General features: G+C 40.9%; 2 protein-coding genes across 6 annotated transcripts in view; one reads left to right on the plus strand and one right to left on the minus strand.

The window, feature by feature from the left end:
- Positions 1 to 2,109: 2,109 nt before the first annotated feature.
- On the minus strand, positions 2,110 to 19,600 carry pitx3 (paired-like homeodomain 3). 2 transcript variants are annotated; one of them, XM_080781877.1, is made up of 4 exons: positions 19,422 to 19,600; positions 11,993 to 12,119; positions 8,534 to 8,739; positions 2,110 to 3,488 (listed from the first exon to the last, which is right to left on the minus strand). In XM_080781877.1, exons 2-4 carry the CDS (start codon positions 12,099 to 12,101, stop codon positions 2,919 to 2,921), a joined length of 885 nt encoding a protein of 294 aa, XP_080638003.1. In that variant the 5' UTR covers positions 12,102 to 12,119; positions 19,422 to 19,600; the 3' UTR covers positions 2,110 to 2,918. The 2 variants fall into 2 exon arrangements, with proteins under 2 accessions (XP_080638003.1, XP_080638004.1); XM_080781878.1 differs by having other exon boundaries at positions 19,418 to 19,600.
- Positions 19,601 to 22,354: 2,754 nt separating this feature from the next.
- The window catches only part of gbf1 (golgi brefeldin A resistant guanine nucleotide exchange factor 1), an 85,279-nt gene continuing 84,011 nt past the window's right edge, over positions 22,355 to 23,622 (plus strand). For all 4 annotated transcript variants that reach the window (XM_080782814.1, XM_080782812.1, XM_080782815.1 and 1 more), the window contains exon 1: positions 22,355 to 22,608. The gene's annotated coding sequence lies outside the window, so the exon portion shown is untranslated. The remainder of the gene's footprint in view (positions 22,609 to 23,622) is intronic.

Consider the following 23,622-nt stretch of genomic DNA (forward strand, 5'->3'; position numbering starts at 1 on the left):
GAAAATGGGACTTAATAAATCTTGAACAATCTCATGTAGGTGAGTGTGATGGGGAAACTTGACATCAAAAAGGGGGAGATCTCACAGCCATGAAAATCTACAATACAGTACATCATGTTAGTATAGGGATTCATGAGCTATGGCATACATGGGCAACTGGTGGCCAGGGCGGTGCTATTTTTGATACATCAGAATATGCAATGTGGCCCTCTAGAGTGAGTGTGGAACTATAGTGGGCCTCTAGTGAGTGTGGAACTATAGTGGCCCTCTAGTGAGTGTGTAACTATAGTGGGCCTCTAGTGAGTGTGTAACTATAGTGGGCCTCTAGTGAGTGTGTAACTATAGTGGGCCTCTAGTGAGTGTGTAACTATAGTGGGCCTCTAGTGAGTGTGTAACTATAGTGGGCCTCTAGTGAGTGTGTAACTATAGTGGGCCTCTAGTGAGTGTGGAACTATAGTGGGCCTCTAGTGAGTGTGTAACTATAGTGGGCCTCTAGTGAGTGTGTAACTATAGTGGGCCTCTAGTGAGTGTGTAACTATAGTGGGCCTCTAGTGAGTGTGTAACTATAGTGGGCCTCTCCCCTGAGCTATGGCACAATAAACTTCAGTGTTAAATTAACTTGGAGTGTGTAAAAAATGGTCCGACTCTCAGAGTTGAATTAACACTAGATTCCGCTGTGTACTGTTTGTTTGTGACTCCACACCATCGGGCGGCACAGACGGGTGACAAATTAAAGGAAAAACGTGAATAAATCAATGGCGAAACATACCAAATGCAGATGTTCCATATAGGTGTACCGCATCATACAATTAAGAAATTAACATTTGATTATGGCATGTACAAAACACTAGCTAGAGATGATTGAGACTCATATGACTCATCAATGCAGTTCTGTCAGCATCAACAACTACAGTACATAGTTAGTGATGTCATACTAGAGGACTGCAGTGCATATACCCCTCAAAGACAAATGATATTCATTCAGTCTACAGAGACATAGGTGGCATCAGATGAGTCATCCTTCACCGTATTCTCCACAAGTGGACACTGGATGAGTGCATTTGTAGCATAGCCAAAGAGAACAGCACAGGCCTGAATGCTTGGCTCTGGTGTGCTCTTTCCCTGGTATAGTTTCGGTCCACCTGTTCCTATTAGAGGCAACGGTCATTGAAGGGTCAAATGATTAAAACATTTCTATCCTGATGGGAGTGGTCCCTTCCAGTGCCCTCCCCTCCCCCCATCTACAGTATAAGGCAATGAATGGTTTGATGACCTTGTCACAGATCTCAATTGAATACCCAATTGAACACCTCCCCATCGTCAAAACACCTATTGAGGGAATATCTTATCTGGTGTTCAGTCGGGTTCCAGAGAACCTATGCCACAGTGCATTGAAGCTGTTCTGGGAGCTTGCAGTGCCCAATGCCTTACTAAGACACTTTATTTTGTTTTTTCCTTTAATGTGTCACCCATCTGCATATCTATGAGCTCTTATGTAATATTGGCGCTGCTCACATACGACCAGAGACAGGGCCTCTAAGACGTTCTCCTGGGTTACTGGATAGCCTCTAGCTAGTGTAGGTCAAACGTATCGGTGACAAGGCATCAGGCACGTCATATCTTTCCATCTCTCTCCATCCATTAACTCTCTCTCCTCATGCCCCTCTTGTGTAACCGTTGCCATGGAGGTGAGACAGGGTTTCCATGGTGTCGTGGTCATGTTAGGAGAACATTTTGTCTTGACCGGGGTCATGCCAATTAATGTCATAGGCCATAGATTAAAGATAGGGAAGGACATGTGCTGTTTCTTTCAGCAGCAAAGCACATTTGTAGTTCATAAAAACGGATCCTTTTATTGGTTCTTTAATGAGACAAAGCAGGCTACACCAGAAAAAAGCTTGTTTTTTGTTATAACAACTGCACTCTTACATACATTTATACAGTCATGGACTCCCTTTGTATAACACCACACAAATCTATATATTCAATGGCTTTTCAGGGTTTTTACTTGATAAAGGTAGCGTGTGTGTGTGTGTGTGTGTGTGTGTGTGTGTGTGTGTGTGTGTGTGTGTGTGTGTGTGTGTGTGTGTGTGTGTGTGTGTGTGTGTGTGTGTGTGTGTGTGTGTGTGTGTGTGTGTGTGTGTGTGTGTGTGTGTGTGTGTGTGTGTGTGTAAATTGTTGTTGTGTCTGACCGCTCGTGGTTATTTTTACTTTTCGAGACGACGTTCCTTACCCTCCTCTTGCCCCTTCAAGTTGACCTTTCACTTATGACCTTCCAAGGTGAATGGAATTCACAACAAAGATTAAAATTCCTAAAGGAGGTACTCATAGTACATCAACCTAGTGTCTTTGCTCTTGAAGAACATGCTTTTCTCATCTTCAAAGTACTACGTTTTTTTTTTTATATATATTTTTTTGTCACATACAAAACAAAAAAAGTCCATTATATACATCTTCTTAATTCTCCCATGTTGCAACCTCGGGTCCTTTTTCCCATGGTGGCAGAAAATGTCACATTTGACATGAATTTTTTTGGCCAAGGTGTAGACCACCGGTTCGGTCCGGTCCGGTGCGGTCCGGTTGAAGCATCCAGTTTGTTTGTTTTCCTAAATTCACTCTAATCATGCAGCTCAAAAAGACGGAAAAATAAAATGATGGTGTATAATAATCTTTAGAAATCCTTTTGAAACAGTTGGTCGGTTCAGCAACAAAGTCTCAACATATTGGAGAGAGTTCCTTTGAAGCATTGGTGGTCCATCTGGGGATGTCTGTCTCCGTTCTGTTGCGTACCATCAATTTCTCACTGTGTTCACCAGTCTGTAGCATTGTGGTGAAGGTAGGGACTGGGGAGATGGGGGGGGGGGGGGGGGGGGGTGTCAATGGGTCGGTCAGTCAGGCCAGGGGGTCATAGTTTGTCTTCATACCGGCCGGTCCACAGCATATTGGCATGGGCTCAGGTTTGACACGGGGTTCTGCACTGCCGGGTAGGCAAAGTTGGCGTGCTGCTTGGCTTTGAGCCGAAGGCTGGCCAGGCTTGAATTGCAGGTGTCTCTGTACATGTAGGGGCTCGCCGTAGTGGCATAGGGGCAGGTGGCTGCCGTCACCGCTACCGAGTTGAGTGCTGTGGGGCTGTTGAGGTTGTTGAGGTTGCCCAGGTTGTTGAGGCCCGTGCCGGGAACCCCGGTCACCGCCGAGGGCACCATACTGGAGGCCATGTTCATGGAGGGGATGGAACTGGGGGGGGAGAACATGGGCTGGGACGACAGTGGGCTTACATTCATGGAGTTGAAGAAAGGGAAGCTCTTGGCAGAAAGTGGGCTGCTCGCCAGGCTCTTGGTAGCCCAGTTGTTGTAGGAGTAGCCTGTGTACATATCATCATAGGGCTGCATGAGTCCATTGAACTGGGCACCGAAGCCATTTTTGCATAACTCTGCCTGTTGGTTTCTCTCCCTCTTTCTCCACTTGGCACGTCGGTTCTTGAACCACACCTGCGGGAACAGATAACGACAAAAACATACTTTATTTATTTCTTACAGAGGATAAACTTACACTGGAGTAACCTAACCCCTTCGAAATACTTTCTGTAATATTGCGAGTGTGTATTCAAAATTTCAGAAAGACCGTGATCCCTGAAACCAAGTTGAAGTGTATTATCGAACAGACATATTAGGCAAGGCTTATTAAACCTAATTATTCATTTATTTGAATAATGAGATCCCAATGAACTAAATGTCAAGGTAGGGCAATCTTATTATTTTCTTTCTTCTCAATTTAAGGTTCTATATTTGGAGATTATGAGGAAGAGCCAAAGCTTTATTGGCAGATCTAAATTGAGGTTATTCATATGCAGATCAGAAATAAAGTTTATTTTTTTTACAAACTTTTCCTTATAACTCTGACAAACACAAAATCAAAACAATTACCTTTTGACTACAAATACAAGAAAAAAGGTCTATACTAGGCCTGTTGCTTTGTTACCCTCTGTACAAGCCCACAACGCGTCGCAAGGCTATTTTTGCCAAATGTTTGCCCTAGAATAGGGGCGCTCGGGTTCATGTGGTTAATTTATATTCGAAACTTGTGTGGGCCTTCCGTTTGCAGAAATTAATCTCAGACTCTTTACCCTACTACCCTTGGCATTGACGATGCATTGTTCAATTCACTTCCAGCACGGGAGGCATCTGTTGTGATAATAATAGAATGCTGCTGCTGACCATTATAGCAGGAGTACAGTGTGCATGACTCTTAAGTTTTCCATCGTACTCAGTGACTGCATGGGGAAACCCCTCCATCAGGGAGAGTAGTTGCCCCATCTTTAACGTGACTCTGAGGCCATGTTAAAGTTAAATGCCCTTGGAAACATCTGACTGTCAGGTTGTCAGATGGACTATCTTCTGTCTTAAGATGTATACTTTGTTGCACGACGGTGTTGTATGCCACATATAGCTGATCTACAAGCTCACAAAGGGAGCTCGTAGATCAGCGCGTAACCAAGTACAAATCAGGCATTAATCTTCAAACGGCTATGGGCTAGAGATCCTAGTGAATGAGATGCACCCTTTTTGCAAAAGAATATATATGTTAATGACGTTTAGAAGATTTAGAACATTTTCCTGGGGGTCTGTACATGCAGTAATATGTGGTTTTAGATATTTTAGATTTTAGCACCAGTGTCTCTGATATCATGGATAATGGGCTCACTTACGTCCTGAACTACATGTAGGACAGCCCACCCCCTATCCACAAGGAGGAGCAGTGCACCAAAGCAAAGCTGTATCTGTTATGTTTTATTTTGTCTTTTTTCTCTTAATAAAGTCTGTTCTTAGTGTTCCCTGTAAAGCGCTTTGGGTATTCAGAAAAGCGCTATATAAATCTGAGCTATTATTATTATTACAAATCTAAAATATCTAAAACCACATATTACACACATAAAGACCCCCAGGAAAGTGTTCTAAATATTCTAAACGTCATTAACATTGTTTTATTTTTTATTTTTTTAAGGGGTGAAGTGTCCCTTTAACACTGAAGATAGGTTTAAAATATACTTGTGCATGTATTTAGGTGAAAATCTTATCTTGCTCTAAATATATAAGAACAGGTGCATGTTGTTTTGTCTTTTCTTTTATTCTGGGTGGTGTCAAAGCAAACTGAGCCACTGGTGCCAAAAGCAAAACCCACTAGAATTCAATTTCAGTTTCTAACAGAAATCAAATACACCAGAAATCTGTTCTCATCTTTTTTCTCCTTCATGTGATGTTGATGAACACTTATTCAGTATCGCTGTCGAGTTCCTTCCCTGTTCTTTGATAGATAATCACAACATTCTCCGACAGTACTCCACCTCGACTGAATATGAATCAAAGTGGCAGGTAGAGTATTTTGGGCATGCTGGAGTCCATGTCTGCACGAGCTTCTATGCAGGAGTTCAAAAGGCCACTGATCGACATTAGGACGCTGGCAGTGTGTGGTCTGTTGTCCTTTCAAAATAACAACCAAGAGCGCCTGTTATGTGACCTTTCGTCCCGCCAACATTAATTTGATCCATTATTAGTCAAGCAGGCCAGCGATTGCATTGTCATCCATCAGAATGTGTGCCCACCTGCTCCAAAAAAACCCACAGTGACCAAACCACTGTGGACAGGGCATAACAGGACATGGCAGTGAGATGGGGTCAGGGTGAACCATACCTCTGACATTTTGGTATCAGTTCTGTTACTATATGTTACTATTATGCGTTAGTCTAATACATTACATTATACATTAACCACAGCGAAATTAGCCGATCCACAAGCTCACAATGCGTCACTCACAATGCGATGTGTTGTGAAAATGTTCCCAAAATAGGAACTCCAGGGATGTGCTTCAGGAACAAAACATTGCAACAATTGCATGCATTAAAGAAAATGTTCTTAGTTCAAATAATTATAACAATTGGGGAAATAAAAATGTTCTTGAATAGTTGTTTGACTTTGTCGTATGTGTATACCATGTACATACAACATACAGAAACACATACTGAAACATGGTTTGCCACTTCAGCCAAGAATACTTGATTTGCCAAAAACTGTACTTAATGCGCAACCAAACAACAGACATACATGATATTCTGAATATAGATAAACAACACACCTTTTAAAGGACCACTTCAACCTATCTTATATAATAGGTCCTCACTAATAATCATGATAAAATGCCACAATTTTTTTCTACTCTGTTTGCGTCTCATAGGAGGTCTGTGGACAGTTCAGAAACCCGCCCACCAGTGACATCATCGATGGGAAATCCGAGCTTATAGAAACTGCAGGCTTTCCAGTCCTGAAAAGTTGCAATGCGATAATGGAAGCCATCGTTCTCACGTTAAAATCTAAAACAATTGTAAAGATATATTGTTTAAATGAAATTCTGCCTAATGATGATGTATGTCACTGGTGGATGGGTTTCTGAACTGCCCTATGAGACGCAGATTGAGTAGAACATGATTATTAGTGAGGACCAATTATGTGAAGATAGGTTGAAAAATGGTGAAGTGGTCCTTTAATGACTAAACCCAAAATATCCAATTGTGGATTAAACTCTCTTCTGAGATTCACTTCAAACCAAGGAGCAATAAACTCTGTTGCAAAGTCACCTTTCTCTCCATGACACACTGACCCCCTTTCCACCGGTTGGTTCCAAATGGGAACCGGTTCAGTTCTTTTTGGTTCTTAGTCCATGAGCCAGAGCTCCAAAATTGGTGGGAAAAACTAGACCTATATTAAATTGTTTATAGGATCAATACAAGTAAATGAATACATGATAACCCTTCCACAGTATGGTAGCTTTTTCATATTTTCTATTATTTTGCATATTTTCCTACATAAAGCCTCATTTGCATATTTAAAAATGTAAAATTTGTAATACAATGAATCAATAAATCAAGTTTCATGGTGATAACAATCTAATATAGGTATAGTTTTGCCCACTCAATTCATAATTAACGTTACAATTTTGGAGCTCTGGCTCATGGTCTCAGAACCAAAAAGAACTGAACCGGTTCCCATTGGGAACCAACCGGTGGAAAAGGGACCACAGTGTTTCGGAAAGCCATTAGTTTTGATCATCAGTACAAGCTAAACAAACCTAACAAAACTGTGAAGCATCACTGAAACCATGAATCAATTATTATGGAACCCCTCATCCCGGTCTTTATGGAACCCCTCATCCCGGTCTTTATGGAACCCCTCATCCCAGTCTTTATGGAACCCCTCATCCCGGTCTTTATGGAACCCCTCATCCCAGTCTTTATGGAACCCCTCATCCCAGTCTTTATGGAACCCCTCATCCCAGTCTTTATGGAACCCCTCATCCCAGTCTTTATGGAACCCCTCATCCCAGTCTTTATGGAACCCCTCATCCCAGTCTTTATGGAACCCCTCATCCCGGTCTTTATGGAACCCCTCATCCCGGTCTTTATGGAACCCCTCATCCCGGTTTTTATGGAACCCCTCATCCCAGTCTTTATGGAACCCCTCATCCCGGTCTTTATGGAACCCCTCATCCCGGTCTTTATGGAACCCCTCATCCCGGTCTTTATGGAACCCCTCATCCCGGTCTTTATGGAACCCCTCATCCCGGTCTTTATGGAACCCCTAATGCCGGTCATTATGGAACCCCTCATCCCAGTCTTTATGGAACCCCTCATCCCGGTCTTTATGGAACCCCTCATCCCAGTCTTTATGGAACCCCTAATGCCGGTCATTATGGAACCCCTCATCCCGGTCCCGGAATGCAGATAATATTGAATATTGACTCTGCTCGGCTCCAGGATGAAACAACGAGGGGGTAGTTGAAAATGGCGTCCCTCATTTTTGAGGGACAAGAGCCCCTCCTATATACAGCTTTTCGTCCTGCCATGTCTCACATTTGCCATTGACAATGAAAGGAGAATTCACATCATATGTGCCTGAAATATGACATATTTGTGGCAACACAAACATTTAATGCCATTGACAATGAAAGGAAAATTTACGTCGTATGTAGACGAGCAAATCGGCTAACCAATCACATAAATTCAGTTGTCATCTTGATCATGGTGAAAAGATGAGTTCTACTGTATATATACAGCTTTTGTCCCCACACGTCGCAATATTTGCCATTGACAATGAAAGGAGAAATTAGGTCAAATGTCCACCAAATGATGTAAATTTGTATGATGATAGGAGCTCCCCTCACTTCACACGGGTTTTAAAACATTGTATCATGGTTAAAAGATAATAACATAAGTGGACAAATTAATTCATGAAGAAGTATATTAATTTTTTATTGGATGATATACGACGACAAGAGCGCCCCACTTCACACGGGTGTGATTTTTATATAGCCTAGTAAAACTATCTATAAAACTTAAACTGAGGGGGCGGAATTTGCAACTGAGGGTGCCAGGCCCCCTCTGCATGGCAACCCTGTGGCACAGGGCCTGCATGTTTGATATGTGCATGTTCTTTATTGACTGTGTACTGAGTGTGTGATGCGAAGTATTTGGGACTGTACCCACCCTGACACGGGCCTCTGTCAGGTTGGTCCAGACGGCGATCTCCTCGCGTGTGCTCATGTCAGGGTAGCGGTTCCTCTGGAACGTGGCTTCCAGCTCCTGGAGCTGCTGACTGGTGAAGTGGGTCCTCTGTCTGCGCTGCTTCTTCTTCAGGGAGCCGTCGTCAGCGTTCGACTCGTCTAGCTGGTTCTGTTGGGATTTTTCCGTATCTGGAGAGAGAGGGGGACATGCGATGTCACGCGATCAGGTGTGAAGGGTGCTGGTGAGTGGTAGAGATATGGACACCATTGCATGCCTGTTTTCACATGTTTGTCAAGGAAATAAAAATAAAAATGTATGTAAAAAATAATAAAGTATGTGTTTTGGGGATTGCCTGAATGTATTGATATCACCAAATTGTGTATTTTAAAGAATGCTCTTGGGATTCAAACCCGCAACACACTGTCAGACATTATTAACATTTTTGTGCCTGAGCAGAAACTAAATAACGTTTTTTTCTTTCTTTTTTTATTGACATTTAATTAAATTATTATTATCATTATAATATTATTTTTTATTTATTTATGTATTTATTTATATAAGTCCCCCACTGTCTTTCAATGTTCCTCGCCATCATTAAATGTTATTGCAATTTCAGATCAAATCCTCATATAAGAGGAGTGTGGCATCAGCATCCCTCCAATTCCACCACAATATGACATAGGAAACGTGACTGTGCCAACTGAGAGTGGATCCTAACACAGTCGACCGCATTATACCCTCTCTCATTTCAAAGATGTGCCAAGCCCATCAGTCATTATATTTGGCCCAGTCACGGTAGGTTATGGGACCACACAACCCTGTTATGTCTGCCGGGGATCCTCTCAGCCCTCCATGATCAGAGCTCCGCAATTTGAGGACCCCACAGAAAGCAGTGAAATTAGTTGGCTACCTAATCCCACAGATCAGGCTTTTGTGACTGGGGCAGGTTGGGCTCTGTTTGGTGAGGGCTTAACTCTCTGGGAGTAGTTTGAAATGATCAGCAGGATTTAAAAAGAGACTCCGCAGGGCCACCGGCAAAACCAATAAGGGCCGAGGCTGGGCTGTTCTGGCAGTAAACTGACACTGGGTTAGCCGTCACTTAAGGCCAAAGTCTATAATACAATACAGAGGAAAGGGCAGACCTTTTTAAACCTTATATGTAGTCAACAACAATAGGAGCAATCTGGCTGATAATGTGCCTACATGAGAGAGCTGTTCGAGGGTCAACTTCTCAATGAACATAATCTGAACAAACTGGTGATGGAGATGCAGTCTTCACAGCCAGTTGGTCCAATAAATACCTTTTTTAATTGCATAATTTGAGTGTCATCCTCTATTTTGTTTTCTGAGACGCACTTATCAAACGAAGATATAAACCTTGAAATGGCATGTGTTCTCGCACAGTATAGCCTACATTACAACATGAAACATGCACTGTTTTATTTTACAAAACATGTTTTGTAAAAGTATTATAGGTTCTATGTGATATTAACCATAACCATTCATATTGATCTTAGAGGGGAGGGGATCAAAAGGGAATAACACGTAGCCTACCTTTCAAACTTTTTCTGTCATTGGATGCATGACAGAATAAATGTGTGTGTGTGTGTGTGTGTGTGTGTGTGTGTGTGTGTGTGTGTGTGTGTGTGTGTGTGTGTGTGTGTGTGTGTGTGTGTGTGTGTGTGTGTGTGTGTGTGTGTGTGTGTGTGTGTGTGTGTGTGTGTGTGTGTGTGTGTGTGTGTGTGCATGTGTCCCTTCTCCTTCAGGCCGTTTTAGTTCGTTTGTAGTTCCGAACATAAACGATGACAATTAATAGAAAGCGAGAGGGGCCGCAAAGACCTGCTGCACGTTTAACCAGACAAGATTATAAATAGGGTAAAGGCTTTACAGTAAATTAGCGTTCTTAAGGAGCATGCTACATGGATGCATTTATACCGCGCTGACATTTCTTTCAAAGTCATTTTGCAGCTGACTTGCGAGGAGAATGTCTGAAGGCTTGTTAGGGGTGGATTTACGAGCAGTCAGACACAGTTGTTTGGCAATTAAATGTGAATTTATACGCTTTCGCTCCGTGCGCACACAAAATAAATAAATTAATGCAGCTCCCAGGGGTTCTAAGTTAGGCTGGTTTAATACAGAGAGGGCAGATTGCAGAACTGATTTTTCTGAAAGATCCCGCTGGAAAGATCATGTCGTGTTATAGCTACTACATATTTCAGACCTGTAGGCCTATAATGTCAACAGATCAACACTGCATGTTGCCTGTGACATTCTCCAGAGGCCTTCTTATCGTGAATTATCGTGAACTTGAATTGGTTTATCAGATTTTAAAATTACATCTGTAAACAACATGAGATTGCATTGCAACCTGAAAATGTCAGGAATGTAACTCCTTATTTATTATAATATGTTTGTGATGGTGTCGGTGTGTGCTATTGGCCTGTTATAATGTGATGCTTTGACCACGTTATCACACAACATTCGATCAATTTAAATTTAGTGTTACAATATAAGCCACGATATTAGCCTATAACAGAAATTCGATATAACATAATGTTCCAATTGTTGTGCTGCATAAAATAGACAGCATATATAGGCCGAAATAAATACACAAGACTGTAGGCCTATGCAGCATGCAGCCTATAATAAACGTGGCAAGTCTTACAATTACACTGCATGCATTGCAAACTAAAACAAGATTGCGCAAATCACTGAAGCGGGTGAGATTTAGCCTATAGGCCCTACCTACACATTTAATTTTTAATGAAGGCCTATACGACCTGCTTAACTGCACTGTTTTAGTTTAAAATGTCGTGTCCATTACATTTTGACATCAATCCCAGAATAGCCTACATAAAAAGCTTCGCTTGTATTCGAATTCGGCTACATGCATGCCTCTAATTTTTAGACTTTTCGCATATCAAATATACGCTATATAGGCTTAATGTTTCGAGTAATTAAGATCAACACACAAATAACATAATATAAATAGCAGGCTCACATGCACAACAATTGTTTTTTTCCCCTTCCTATATTAGATGATAGCTCTCAGGCATAGGCCTACTGGATGAAATACACGCCAGAAATATAGCCTTGTGAAATTCACATGTTTGGTGTGGATATAGGCCACACCAAACATAGCGAACATGTAGCGAATTGGCACATGTTCATGCACACGTATACGGCTTATAGCTATACGCAGTGAAGTAGCCTGGGGAAAACATTCTATTAAAATTAGGTTAGACTGTTCTCAATATTTGTATAGGCTATATTCACTATCATTATTTGTATATGCGCATTTTCCTTGCCGTGTTGCATTGAGTAAGTATAGGCTCTGTATGCAGCCTGCAATTACGAACTTTCATATGCAGGCCCCTGAAAGTTCGTAATTTCATGCATCAACACATGGACGTGGTCAACAACGTGCATCATGGGACTGACCGCTGTTGTCTTGGCCTTTGCATCCCTGATCGTGTTGAGGAGTCCCAGAGTCCGAGAGTGACAGCGCCGGGCTACGGGCTTCACTGTCCGTCAGAAGGTTAAAATCCATAACCCCGGCGGCCAGGCTCTGAAAACAGCAAGGCAATACACATCAGCACAGCAAAACACGCACACACACACACACACACACACACACACACACACACATCACCACGACATGACCACCGCTCAAATCCGCTCATCATCTTCTCAAAAGTCAACGTGATTCACTAGGCTAATGTGAACATTGTGTGCCAACTAGAAAACATTGTGTATTTGACTTTCCAAATCCCTTTAATGTATAGATACTAGTACTTATAAAGCATGTTGCATTGATATTTGCTGAGTGCTGACATATAGCATGCATGACTCTTCTATATCTCCTTGAATTGACTCTTTTCGAATTGCTTTGAAGTAATACAGTTATTGCGGCAATAGTTATACGCGACGACACCCCCTACCCCAAATAGCAACCTCGTGGTGGAATAGAATAGGCCGATACTTAATGGAGCCTAAAATAGCAGGCCATTTATTTATACAAGCGCAGTTAACACCTTGAATATGGGGACAGTCACTCCCTCAAAGCAAGAGATTTACGGCGTCGTGGCTCGGTATTGTGAGCATATGCTGCCCACTTAGCCGTCTATCAACTGTTTCGGGTGTAGCTCCAAAAATGAGTCCCATAAAAACAGAATGGCATCTGCCCTAGAAGTATGATCGGCGTGCTCTACTGTGTAACTACTGTGTTACCAAAATTACATTCAGAATTCGAGAACTGGCGGACGACGAGTGATTGAATTCGCTCCGTTCTTTTTTCCTCCCACATATGTCATCAAAATTGTGTTAAAATCATAGCCTAATAAAGCCATGAGGGAGTGTGTGCTGGTGAAATCCGGGCCATCTTTTCTCCGTGGTTTATTAATTATTAGCCGCAGATCAGATTCAGATGCCACATTGACATTGTGTGCCAGTCTGTGTGAGACCAGTCAGACCACGTGACCTCTGCTGCGTTCTAAATGTGAAGCTCTCTGGAGGAGGTCCACCCGTGTGTCCATCATCATAACATGGCACTGTGACAAGACCCACCCCCTGCCCTGTCCACATGCCAAACATCAGAAAAACCACTGTACGTGGACGTCAGACAGAAATACTTGGTTGAACTTGTGAACCAGACATTGTGTCACCATTCGAAGCCATTGAAATTATGTTTTTTGTGATGCATTCCCCTTTGAACATCTAAAGCATGCGGCTGTTTTCTATGAGCTGGCCCTGTGATGCCGAATACGTTTTTTTAAAATATATATATATGTTTTTATTGGTAGAAAGTTTCAACAAGTCCGAGTACGTTTTTTAAGTATTCATTTTTATAGTGTGTTTGCTGCTATAGGATAGGACTTAACTAAGTTCAGTGTTCATCATAGGCAACTTTTGTTATTTCACAAAAATGCTAAATGTGTCTATGAAGTCATTTTAAGTGCCAGTGGCAGTGCATGGAATTATTTAGCCAGTGAGGATTCAGAATGTCACTGCAATTTCATATAATCTGATTTCTATAAGCAGTAAGTCTTTCTGGAATAGAAGGATCAAACACAGGCTTGCTGCCTCTGAAAGCATAAAAATGACTAACTTAACATCCACAGCCAGAATTTTATTTATTTTGCTGATGATAGCTACTAATGTTAAACCCTAAAATATATTAGCACTGTAATTTTTGGATTTCATAAGGGGAACCAAAAGCCAAAGCCTTGGAAAGAATTAAGACGCCACTTGAATAGCAGCTGGCATGGCACACAAGAGCCATGCAGCAAAGACATATTGTGCAGTATATATGGTACAGGTTCTATCATAACCTAATTAATGCCAACAAATGGGGTCAATATGAGGAGAAGGAGGTTGTGGTGCACCCAACTGATTATCACAAGGGGAAGAACAGGTGAATGCAGGGGTCACGACTCACACGTCACATGCAGGCATCACAAACCAGAACAATTTGATGCAGTGTTTTTTGAGCAATATATATAAATAATGTTTTTGCTTTGATATCTGATCCATGCCTACACTCTTAATTCCTGCCCAAATCATCCAACACATGTATCCCACCCTAACTTGCTTAATGACAAGGGCCAATGCTCCAGACAGCCTATAGAGTAGACTTTTTGTCCCTGCCAGGCTGTGTGACGTACCATCGTCAGTCAGGACCACAGTCACTCCCCATGCATCTTCTGCCGCATTCTGGAAACCTATCTCTTTCAACTTCACCTCATCGTCTCATGCTTACTTATTATGCTTGCATTTGCACCTCCTACTTGTTGACCATGTAGATTGTAGTTATGTTATGTATTGATGCTAGGTATGTTGTTTATTTGCAGACATATGGTAAGTATGTTATTTAGACCGATGCCAGGTTTGATACTTGGTGCTATAGCACATACTTGTTTTCTTAACACTGCACTCGATCACTACCCAGTTGTTGGCAAAGGTTCATGGCACTTACTCTGACCTTGCACTTTGTAATTTGCTCTGGATAAGAGTGCCTGCAAATTCCTAAACTGTAAAATGGTCATATGTATATCAACATTGTTTACAAGCTCAATCATCTCCTGATAGTCGTTTTAAGTTGTTTGTCAGTAGTTTTAGCATTCTACAGAAGTTACACAATGCATATCAAAATAATTCAGAATCAAAGCTGGGCCCTTCATCATGTGAAAGTGAATGAATAATTGATTTATTCTTTTATTCAAAGCTTTACATTTACTGTTTAGAAAGCCTATATATATCCTCTGTGGCACAAATGAAAGTGAAACTTCAATGTTAACAATAAAACTTGAATTAAAATGTTGTCAAGCTAAATTCAATTTGCCTAAACCATTTCAAAACTTAACTTAATAGACTTTGAGTGTAAAGTTACTCCAACATGAATAGCACAACTTCAAGAACTTTAAAGAGAGATCTTCATCTGTTTTTTGTTTAACATGCGTGAGAAAAAAGAGAATTTCAAGAAGATTACACGACAGGAAAATGGGTATTCTATGCTGTTGACGATCTCCCTCAGGCTATCTCTGTATCCCTGGGAAAAAAGATGTGAGATTTGAGGATAAGGTCTCACAGCAGAGAGATTACTATAGTAAGCACTGCTTCTGTGTCGTGGCTTTGTATTAATGAGCCTCTGATATGGATTTGTGGGTTAAAGTTGACTCTTGGGTCAAAAAGCTCAGATTTCCCCCACCTCATAACCACAGTGTTTTACCTTTGCTGAAAGTCTAACAATAGAGTTTAAACTGACTGTAAAGGGAATCGAGATCAAATGCATCCAGGAGTTTATATTTTATCTGCACTTTAACCTTTTGACATCAAAAGATATACACTTGGATAAATGCCTATTTATAGTCAACATACTGTAGTGTATAGTTCACTGTTTGTATTTCACGAACACACACCAGTTATATATATGTGGAGTAAAATGTAGTGAGGCCAATTGGCAAAATTCAAGTGGAATACTTGCCTTATAGAGGGCAACAGCTGTTGTTCGTGTGACCCAGGTTTAGTATATCACCATGGAACACCATGTAATTGTCCAGAAATATGAACATGTCAGTCAGACCTATATGCACCAATAAAATGCATGTTCTTTATGTCAACGTGGTGCTAAGACGCAGACTGGCTCGGCAGGCAAAGAGCTTGGGTGACGCAAGCCTGTCATTTTGTATAGAACAAGGTGTTAGTGCCCCCTCGGAGGTGTGACATGATTATATTTCCAAAGCAAGAGACCAGCTCCTTCTTGGAGCTTGATATGGCCAATAACTATCACTGGGTTAACAAGCAGGCTGATCCGTTCTAGAATATTACAGAAATGGATATTAGGTTAGATACTGAGAGTGTAAACATTTAACTAGAATATTACAGAAATGGATATTAGGTTAGATACTGAGAGTGTAAACATTTAACTGCCGTGGGGGCATTAATATCTCAACACCAAATTCACTTTAAATATTATTTTTTATTTATTATCTTATATCTCTAGAGATCGTTGTCATTTTCATGATGTTAAATCGGCTGTATTAGCTAAAACTTTATTGAGTACTGCAATCACAAACTAATTTAAGATTAATATAATATATTAATCTTAAATTAGTTTGTGATTGCAGTACTCAGTGATTGCAGTGATTGCAGTACTCAATAAAGTGATCCATATTATGGATCACTGATGCATGAACCAGCAGAGATGTCAAAAGCTCAAGTTCATCAGGCCTCCTTTGCAAGGACAGCAACATTTCTTTCCTGTTCAAAAAGGGTATTTGATCGGTTCTATCCTACACAAATGCCAAATACTCACTGAATATGTGCATCATAATATTCTTATTTTATTCTTTTCAAAATGCAAGGTGTTTGGTCATTGGGCATTATGCTGATGGAGCGGATATCATCATAAGATATTCATAACATGCCATAATAAAATGTTACAGGCAAATTGCTGACAGTCCTAAACCTACAGAGTAACCTCTACACTCCAACAAGTTTATAGAAAGACAATTGTGTTTCTGGGTCTTGTTATTAGTGCATATTATTCTGCAGCATGCAGCTGAAACTAGTCTTCCTTGTGCCCAGCATCGACAACGACCTCAAGGGTTTCAAGATTTCCTATCACATATACAGTCTGATACACCATGAAACGTTGCCATAATAGATGTGTATATTTACTATAGGCTATTGCTTTGAACTAGCGGGGCTACATGCAGCATAGGCTGGTGTTCAGCAACGAACACAAATCAAAATGGATGAGAGAGGATGAGGCCTCCGTTTGCATATACGCTGGAGTGCTTTGCATAAGTAGTAGGCTAGCCCTGTGACATCGATCTAATTAAAATATATATCTGGCCATAATAAAAAAATATATATTTATATATATATATATATATATCCCAATAATGGAAGCAAAAATCCTCTCATTTTTCAGGAGATTGCTGGGTCCATCTGTTGGTGCGGCTGAGGCAGGCTGCTTACATTTCCACGGACTCCGGCATTAGCCTTGGAATTATTCATAAACGCGTTGAGAATTAATTCCTTGGATTAAGAGTTGATTAAGATGTGTGTCACTTTGCTGTCTGAGAACTTATTAAGGGCCTCCTCGAGTAGGTGGCAGATGGAATTTCAGTCCAATGTTTGTAGATGTTAATTTCTCCCCTCCTATAACACACATTTGCATAAGATTGAGGGAGTCTATATTTTCCTGCACGCGCGCATCACACATTTTATGTTCTCGAAGTATATGCTATAAACCCTATACAACAAAAGTGTTAAAGTATATTGTTCAATATAGGACCTGCAAAATATGTCACCCAGGACCGTGTTCAACAGAAAATAGCCCCCAATTTCCTGTTGGGAAAATGTGCATTTCTAGACCATGCTTGATTATAAGTTTGTTATTGCCTGTAAACTGATTGATTGATGTAATTCATTTATTATAGGAATTTAATCAGTAATGACTAGTGATTAAATCGAAGTTAAAATAAAAAGGATAAAGATATAGCAACATCTAATAACTTTATTGTGGGAGTCGGGAAGAAACGGATGACGAATAGATATCCTGACAGCTTTAATTATGTAAGATGCCGATATACTGTATGTAACCAATTGTCTTGCAATCTATATTACACAGCCTCCATATCCTGTTTATATCCTGTAAACCATCAGTTTTATAAGTGAATGACAACCGAAATCAAATGTATTTTAACAATAAATTTATATTATCCTTATAGGCGGAATAATTTTAATGCATGATAGCATATATTTAAGTCTGATCATATAGCAAAATATGCGTAATTAAAACGTGCAGACAGACAGGCCTCTCGTGTATTGTGCCATGTACACAGGCCATTGTTGTGAGAGCCAATAGCCTACTGATAACCATGCAGTAAAATGTTTACATTGCATGCGGAGGCCAAACTTGAACTACGGCTAAACAAATATTATTTTCATATGACCTAACCTTAGGGGCAAATGCAAAATGGCCATGCACGGAAGACCTATCGGAATAGACCAAATGTTCAGTAGCCAATGAAAAAATAATAATAAAAAATAACTATCAGTATCCTGGCTTTGATGACAAATTTACCCATGAAAAACATAATATTTTACGTGTCAAAATAGTCTAATAAATATAAGCTGATGCCAAACACAATAAATAAACGGAAGTCTTGAAACTCGTAACTCGAATTCCAAGTTTAGATATACCAAGCAATTCCACATTCCATCAATCATATTCCCAACATTTTACAAAAACTATTTTTCCTCCATGAAGTTGATTTATATTTGTATAAAATATAACGGAAAGAAATATAAGTTTACATTTCTTATGTGAAACACATGATGACTGCTCTAAAAATGTATAATACAATTTGTAGGAATTAGGAAATGTAGTAACAAATGGGTCTCATTGTCCGCCTTTTAGCCTTTTTTTCGCCACAGGAGAATGGCAAAAACTCAATTAGCAGATTAATGGTGGCAGATATAGGCCCAGACAGTGGGTTGTATGGTGAGGGAGTGTGGGGTGGGTAGGCTATGGTTCTGTTTTTCTTTCGGTGGTCTCTTGTGGCTCGCGAGCACCTGCCACCTATCAATTTCGACTAGATCCCCAAATATTTTTGACCTCTGAAATATTTTCACAGTGTTTCCCCCAGGCAAGTCAATAGCATTTGTGTGTTTGGTTTTTGGATCATGTAGTTGTGTATCCTAGGTATATAGTCTAAAAGATCAACTTTAACTTGTAGCATATAAAACATTGCGGTGTGTAAATTGTGAAATTCAAAATTCTAATGACATGAGAATAATCCGAATTTGAAACAATATACGCAAACAATTACCAAACATGTGGAATAAAATGTATAGGCCTGTAGCGGATGTGATTTTAGTTATTATTCAACTCTAAAAATAGTGATTTATGTTTAAATAGTGATAAATAGTGATTTATGTTAAGCTTAGAATAGTACACACCTATAGGCAACATTAGGTCTATAGTATTTGTATGTGGCTGATCGCATTTAATAATTAAAATCGCGCTATCTGATCTCCATGACCAAAAGCCAATTGTTTAGCAACGTTTGAGTCAAATCCGTCAAAAATGAGTATAGCCTTAAGTTTATAGTTTAGGTCTGTACACTGGCTTGGGGTTAAATGTTAGTCTAAATACAGAGAAATGCAAAGCCTGTATAGCCTATAGTTCAGGAGGCACTAACCATGGACCCATCTCTATGACTATGAGTGATGTTCGCGTGTCAACACCCCACGCGCGTCCGGTAAACTTATACGCATAAAATTGTATAGATGTTCCAAACGAATGCGCACAAACAAACGCGCAATTCAGCACAGAGAAACGGAGAGTTTACGCACTTACATCAAATCCCGGTGTGGTTAAATTAATCCCTGGAAAAGGCAAAATTGTTGCGGGAGAATAGCTGTCCTAGACTGATGATGTTGGCTGCTGACATGGACAAAGTCCCCGGTCTGTAAAGACAAAAAATAGGTGAGTTCCTTCCCTCTCTGCGCGCTGTCAGACATGAAGGCAGAGGGAGAGTGATAGGCTTGATCCCCATACAGAGGGGGACTGACTTTATGCTAAATATTGTGTGACAGGTCCACTGTAGAAAGGACGGCCCACTTCACCGCTTTTTTCTTGTCCCCTGCCGCCCTTTCCAGGGCACCCGCACGGAAACACACACACACACACACACACACACACACACACACACACACACACACGCGCGCACGCACGCACACACACACACACACACACACACACACACACACACACACACACACACACACACACACACACACACACACACACACACACACACACACACACACCGAGAGAGAATTCTCCGCATCATTCTCTCTCTCCAACCATCTCTCTTGCTCGCTCTCTCTTTCTCTCTCTTTCTCTCTCTCTTTCTGTCTCTCTCCCTCTCTCTCTCTCGCACTCTCTCTCTTGCACGCACGCGCGCGCGCGCACACACACACACACACACACACACACACACACACACACACACACACACACACACACACACACACACGTACACACTGTAAACATATGCACGCGACGTCCTCTTCACCCTTTCAGTCTCTAAATCATTTGGATTGAGTTAGTGATCAGCTTCATCTGCGAGATTAGCGAGTTATCCCGTTGCTTTTATTTTATGTTGAATCACACATCACAGCGGCTTTTTACAGATTGGTCTTCATGCTTATGAAGGTGCGCATCTACATCCCCGCCCAGGGCCAATTGCCTTTCGTGATTTTAACCAAACTATAATATGACAGGGAGAGCTATTTTTCTGTAAAATAGAGTTTAAGTGAAAAGAAAATTGGTGAGACCTTCTTACCGTGCACGGTCTTCTAGCCTCTATCGATCTGGTTTTCATCTCCATATATGATAAATGGCACGTCAGGTGAAGAATGGGGGTGACAGACAGACAGAGGAAAAGGCTATATGTCAAACCAAGTATACGTGTCTCAAGTAAAACCCAAATGTGAGCCACGGAAGGCGTCTCAGGAGGACATTTAACCATCACAATCCATATATTCACCAACATACCTTGAAGGTATATATTCAATTGAGTCCATTTACTTTATAACTTCAACAGAACAGATATGTGCAGGGAGGGAATCGGTTGTGGAATCACTAAACCCAATTCAAATCAAAACCTCACATTGGACCCCAGGGTGAATAAATATGATATCTTAGTCTGTGTGAATGGAATGTGTCATAAGGATCTCATGGGAAATGAATGGTTGAAGTTAAACGAATTTTGCCCTTTTTTTCTCGTGTCTATTCTCGTGACTGTAATGAATAATGAACAGTCTTACTTCCAAGACACTAGCTTACATAAATATTTTCAGTTTGGATCAAGTTAATGTAATCAAGAGAAATCCAGATGTTTCATATAGAGGGCTGAACAAGGATAGAACAAGGATATGGTGGATCATGGTGAGGATATGCAACACAACATTATATGGTTATTAAACCAGTTTAAATGAATACAGTTGTTATGAATATATAGGTTACATATAGATGCATTTTTTTAATCCTCCCCTCAAATGGGCTAATGCCACTTTAAGCAATTGAAATTAAATTAATGGGCGGCCACATGTTTACTTGCCAACCGTTGATGGATTTCAAAAAATGCATTTGGTAAGTAATCCCTTGGTTGATGCATGACAAATATCTACTTATAAAGAAGTAACTTGTTATTGTCTCAGTTGTGCCAAAATATATTCTATTGTAGAAATGGCACACTCTTATTTGCAGATGAAATGTTGCAATGACAAATCCAACAGGTGATCAAACACTTTGCTGAGTGCAAACAAAGGTCTGACACAAGTTCGTTCTGCAAACAACGTTCAATGTAAGCATTGGGAAAATGGTCCACCACTGATTGCATTGTGAAAGATAAGAGTTTGTATGTATCTGTGATCTATGAACTCTCTGTATAATGTAGGACCCCCCCACACACACACGCACACACACACACGCACACACACACACACACACACACACACACACACACACACACACACACACACACACACACACACACACACACACACACATGCACGTGCCCAGTGCCCAGTGTTGTACAAAGTATAAGCTATCACCTGAACTATCAGAACTATAATATAACCTTGTCCTAACACCTATTTGTCAGTGTCAAGAATGTACGTGTTATCCTATTCAAGCATGGATGAATAGACTACATTGTGTCTGTCAGTCAGTCAGCTAGCTGAAACAAACACTATCGCCTGGACATTATAACCTTGCAACCTATAAGCTTGCAAATATCATCTAGTTTTTTATGGATTTGAGTTGTCAGATGTGATGAACCCATCTGTTTCTTCAGCTATAGCTATTAAAGTAATTATTAACATTCAGCATTACAGTCAGCAATTAAGTATTAAGTTATTTTTTTTCAACCAACCAACCAATGCAATGCCCCAGAGCACTGGAGATGCTGGCAGTGCTTTCGTCATCACATGACCTAATCAACCTAATGGCGAGTCGACCTATAAACTGCTAATTTGATCCATGATGAATTATTTTATTTCACTATTACAATTGTATCTCATTCATAATTCTATTGATAAAGTAATTGTAATGTAATGTATTCCATAATACATGACAAATATTGCCACATTTTATTGTCAGGAATTCCATACACAAGTTTGACGCGTCGCTGATAAGTGATTGGCTCCGAAATCTGCCAAACAAACACCGAAAGCCTCGCGTTAGGTTGAGGACGCAGAGTTTTTACACGTCAGTGTGTTTACCAAGCCCAGATTGACAGCTGGTTGGATGTGTTGAATTTGTTCACTTTTTTGGACCGTCATCGCGAGTGAATGAATCAACCGTGTTTGATGTCAATGGTTTCCACGAACTGCGATGCATGAGAACTGTGGTCTGTCACTGTGAATTGAACTTTGGTCTTCTTTAGTCACTGTTGGTCGGCTAGCCTGCTAGCCGTCGAGCTAGCCTAGCGTTAGCTGCAGGAGGACTCCATCTTGGAAATAGTGCTCACACACAGGTAGGGTGCTTCATTCGGCTGTGGAGGGTTGTTTGTTACGCTGTGGTGTGCTGCTGTATTGATGCCACGATGTCTGGTGTGTTGTCAAGTTAAACACATTGGGGGGAAAACAAACTGCTAGACGACTGTTTCTCATGCTAGCTAGCTCGACTAGATGCTTCCGCTATGCTGGAATACAAAATACCAAGGATGTTATGGTGACGTCACATTATGTAGCGGAAGTGCTTCAGGTCCTCAGCACAGCGCTGCTGTGTGTTCATATTGTCTGTGATATCACTGTCGTGTCCTTGGTATATTTACGTTAGCCGCTAGGCTAAGTGGCTACGTAACCGTTGTCGCTGGTAGAAGTGAAAGTGTAGCTCATGTTAACACGTCGACAGTCATCCAAACGGCCCTATCCTAACTTATTTTTCCTGCATTTGTCTCCCGAATGAGCTGTCATTTGTCTATCAAACTGAAATCACAATGTAATGTCAGTCAGCTCGTTACTATTGGCACTGTGATCTGCATGGTTTCAGCCAGCTAATTACCCAACCCACAAGAGTGTGTGATTCTACTCAAACTGTCATTGATCTCATTCTGACCTCGGACAAATCCAGAATCTCCAAGAAAGGGGTTATTGTATGTGGGCTCAGTGATCATTTTATGATTTTCTGTACCCGCAAAATACAGAAACTAAAATTTGACTGTCACAAAACAGTCATATCTAGGGACCTCAAAACCTACTCTAGTGAGGCCTTTAACCTAGAACTGGAGAGACTGGATTGGTCCGATGTGCTCAGGAGCTCACTAGTCGAAGAAGCATGGCTTGGCTTTAAAACCAAATTTACAACAGTACTAAACAACATGGCTCCTCTGAGAACCATCAGGGTCAAAACCCGCTCGGAGCCATGGATGAATTCGGACATACTGACTGCAATGAAAGCCAGAGACAACAAATGCTCTGAACTTCTTAAATGCAAGTCCAAGCTAGCTAAGCGCTTCGACAGTGATCTCCAAACCAAACTGTGCATC

This window comes from Protomyctophum bolini (assembly GCF_963924005.1).
Source record: "Protomyctophum bolini genome assembly, chromosome: 14".
NCBI classification, from domain to species: Eukaryota; Metazoa; Chordata; class Actinopteri; order Myctophiformes; family Myctophidae; genus Protomyctophum; species Protomyctophum bolini.

Excerpts from the sequence above, each read along its gene's own strand:
- pitx3 (XM_080781877.1), bottom strand. The coding sequence starts at position 12,101 with ATGGATTTTAACCTTCTGACGGACAGTGAAGCCCGTAGCCCGGCGCTG. Across the intron at positions 8,740-11,992 it reads CAAAGGCCAAGACAACAGCG|ATACGGAAAAATCCCAACAG; the intron begins GTCAGTCCCATG and ends CTCTCTCTCCAG. Across the intron at positions 3,489-8,533 it reads TGACAGAGGCCCGTGTCAGG|GTGTGGTTCAAGAACCGACG; the intron begins GTGGGTACAGTC and ends CTGTTCCCGCAG.